The sequence below is a fragment of the Cariama cristata genome, unplaced genomic scaffold (assembly GCF_000690535.1).
Source record: "Cariama cristata isolate BGI_N322 unplaced genomic scaffold, ASM69053v1 scaffold23265, whole genome shotgun sequence".
In the NCBI taxonomy this organism is placed as follows: Eukaryota; Metazoa; Chordata; class Aves; order Cariamiformes; family Cariamidae; genus Cariama; species Cariama cristata.
In genome coordinates, this window is record NW_009616099.1 from 1,139 (window position 1) to 1,372 (window position 234).

Sequence of the window (234 nt, forward strand, 5' to 3'; positions counted from 1 at the left end):
GGGCACAGACTGACCAGAGCTGTTCTGCCACCAGTGGGCATGTGGGCAGAGCGGCAGGCCTGCAGCCCCATGGGGACATACCAACCCCAGCTTCTTGCTTATGGCTCGAAAATTGCTCTTCCTGGCCAAAGAATTAAATGCATCTGTGATCTTTCCTGGAAAACAAGACAAGGAGAAACAGCTAAGAGCCTCTGGATTAATCACGGCCACAGGCTGGGCAGAGGGATGCGCCGA

At 54.7% G+C, this 234-nt stretch overlaps 1 protein-coding gene across 1 annotated transcript in view; it reads right to left on the minus strand.

Annotated features, from left to right (window-relative positions):
* The window catches only part of VPS33B (vacuolar protein sorting 33 homolog B (yeast)), a gene marked incomplete at both ends in the record, with an annotated part of 6,304 nt that overhangs the window by 1,134 nt on the left and 4,936 nt on the right, over positions 1 to 234 (minus strand). The window contains one exon of the mRNA XM_009700072.1: positions 82 to 155. Within this exon, the coding sequence (XP_009698374.1) occupies positions 82 to 155 (74 nt within the window). The remainder of the gene's footprint in view (positions 1 to 81; positions 156 to 234) is intronic.